This window comes from Ranitomeya variabilis, chromosome 5 (genome assembly GCF_051348905.1).
Source record: "Ranitomeya variabilis isolate aRanVar5 chromosome 5, aRanVar5.hap1, whole genome shotgun sequence".
Classification (NCBI taxonomy): Eukaryota; Metazoa; Chordata; class Amphibia; order Anura; family Dendrobatidae; genus Ranitomeya; species Ranitomeya variabilis.
The window spans coordinates 11757991-11759831 of record NC_135236.1 but is presented as its reverse complement, the minus strand read 5'-3'; the positions used below and the strand labels follow the sequence as shown (position 1 = coordinate 11759831).

The window sequence follows — 1841 nt, the reverse complement described above, 5'->3', positions numbered from 1 at the left end:
GGTCCAAGTTGTCTCCTGGTTTATGTCTGTTCTTATCTGTGAACCTGTGGAATACTCTTTTGCCATGGCGAAAGTCAATGGAAACTCAACAATCAGAAATTTAATCCATATGTGATTTTTACTTGTCTTTTGATTTTATTGGTGAACCATAAAACAGCACATTATGAAACTTTGCTGTTGATGATTCAAGTCTTACTAAGTCAAAATGAACCTTCAATTTGGGAACGTGAACACTTCACTAAAGTTTATTCTTGCTTAGAACATTTCAAAAAAGCAGTGCTTGGAGCCCTTGAAGGAAAAAAAGAAGAAGGATCATGAAAAAGCTGGACAGGATTAATTATAGATACTGTACAGGAAGTCTAAGGGCCACTTATGTATCTTCTTTTATGTTGGGTCCAAGCTACCTTCCGAACACATTTTTGTTGATTCACATTAGCCTTGTATTCTGCACATTCTATTATGCCTTGCGTCGTAAGATTTGTCTAAATATAACTTCTGTTTTCTTTTCATCCAAGAAGAAGCTACATTGATTTTTTCTGTATGTTCTTCAAAGCTGGTAGACCATTAACCACATCCTACACATTCAAGGAACCTATCTGTCCAACGATCTTGAAGCCGAGTGCAATTTTTTTGATGACAGACTTCACCTCTTTGTTCCTCAAGCTGTAGATAAGTGGATTTAACATTGGTGTCATAACTGAGTAAAATATGGAAGCCACCTTGTCTTGTTCATTAAAGAAATCAGAAGAAGGACGTAAGTAGGTACAGAAAACAGAGACATAGAAGACAGAGGCACAGATAAGATGTGAGGAGCAGGTACTGAATGCCTTTTTTCTACCCTTTGTAGAGTTGATCTTTAGAATAGAGAACATTATGAAAATGTAGGAGACCAAGATGGTTGTTAATGAAGCTATGCTATAAGAACCTATAAACAAAAGAGTAAGCATTTCACAGGTGGAAATATCAGAGCAAGACAGTTTGAACAAAGGAAGGACATCACAGTAGAAGTGGTCAATGAGGTTTGAGCCACAAAATTGAAGTCCAAAAATACAGTGTATCTGGATAGATGACTGCACGAAGCCAAGGAAAAAGGCAATGATAACAAGGTACAAGCACTTCTTCTTGGTCATTATGATTACATAGTGGAGAGGATGGCAGATAGCAACATAGCGGTCATAGGACATATTTGAGAGGAGAAGAACATCTGTACCAGCAAGAGTGGCAAACACAAAGAATTGAAGGGCACAGCCTTGAAATGAGATGACCTTCTTCATGGCTATGAGGTCAGAGATCATTTTTGGAACTACAGTTGAAGAGTAGAAAAGGTCCACCAAGGAAAGGTAACTCAAAAAGTAATACATCGGATTGTGGAGAGCGGATGTTTTATAGACAATGGCAATCAACCCAACATTACCGACCACAGTTACAATGTAAACTAGGAGGAAGAAAATGAAGAGGAAGATGGCAAGAGTTGTGTTATTGGTCAATCCAGACAATAAAAATATTCTTGCTTGGGTCCTGTTTTCATTGTCCATGTTCCTTCTTTCTCTCTAGAGGTGAAATAAATCTTGTCAGCAGACATAAACGCCACATCCCAGTCTCTGTGTCACCTTTGAGAATTGTTCTAATAAAGCCTTTTCTTGACTCCACTCTAATCCACTAACCATATGTTCTGCTGGCCATAACAGGTGAATGGATGACCTGATAACGGCCAGTTTCAGGGTCTACTATACATGAGGATAACCAAAGTCATAAATGATCTACTACACACTAAATGAAAACTGTTATGACCCCAGTGGACAGGGTCTCAGAGGAACGTGTAAGTCTGCGAGATTCAAAAA

At 38.4% G+C, this 1841-nt stretch overlaps 1 protein-coding gene across 1 annotated transcript; it reads right to left on the bottom strand.

Annotated features, from left to right (window-relative positions):
* Positions 1-575: 575 nt before the first annotated feature.
* On the bottom strand, positions 576-1535 carry LOC143774604 (olfactory receptor 5AR1-like). Its single transcript, XM_077262357.1, has one exon. It carries the CDS (start codon positions 1533-1535, stop codon positions 576-578), a length of 960 nt encoding a protein of 319 aa, XP_077118472.1.
* Between the last annotated feature and the right edge of the window lie 306 nt (positions 1536-1841).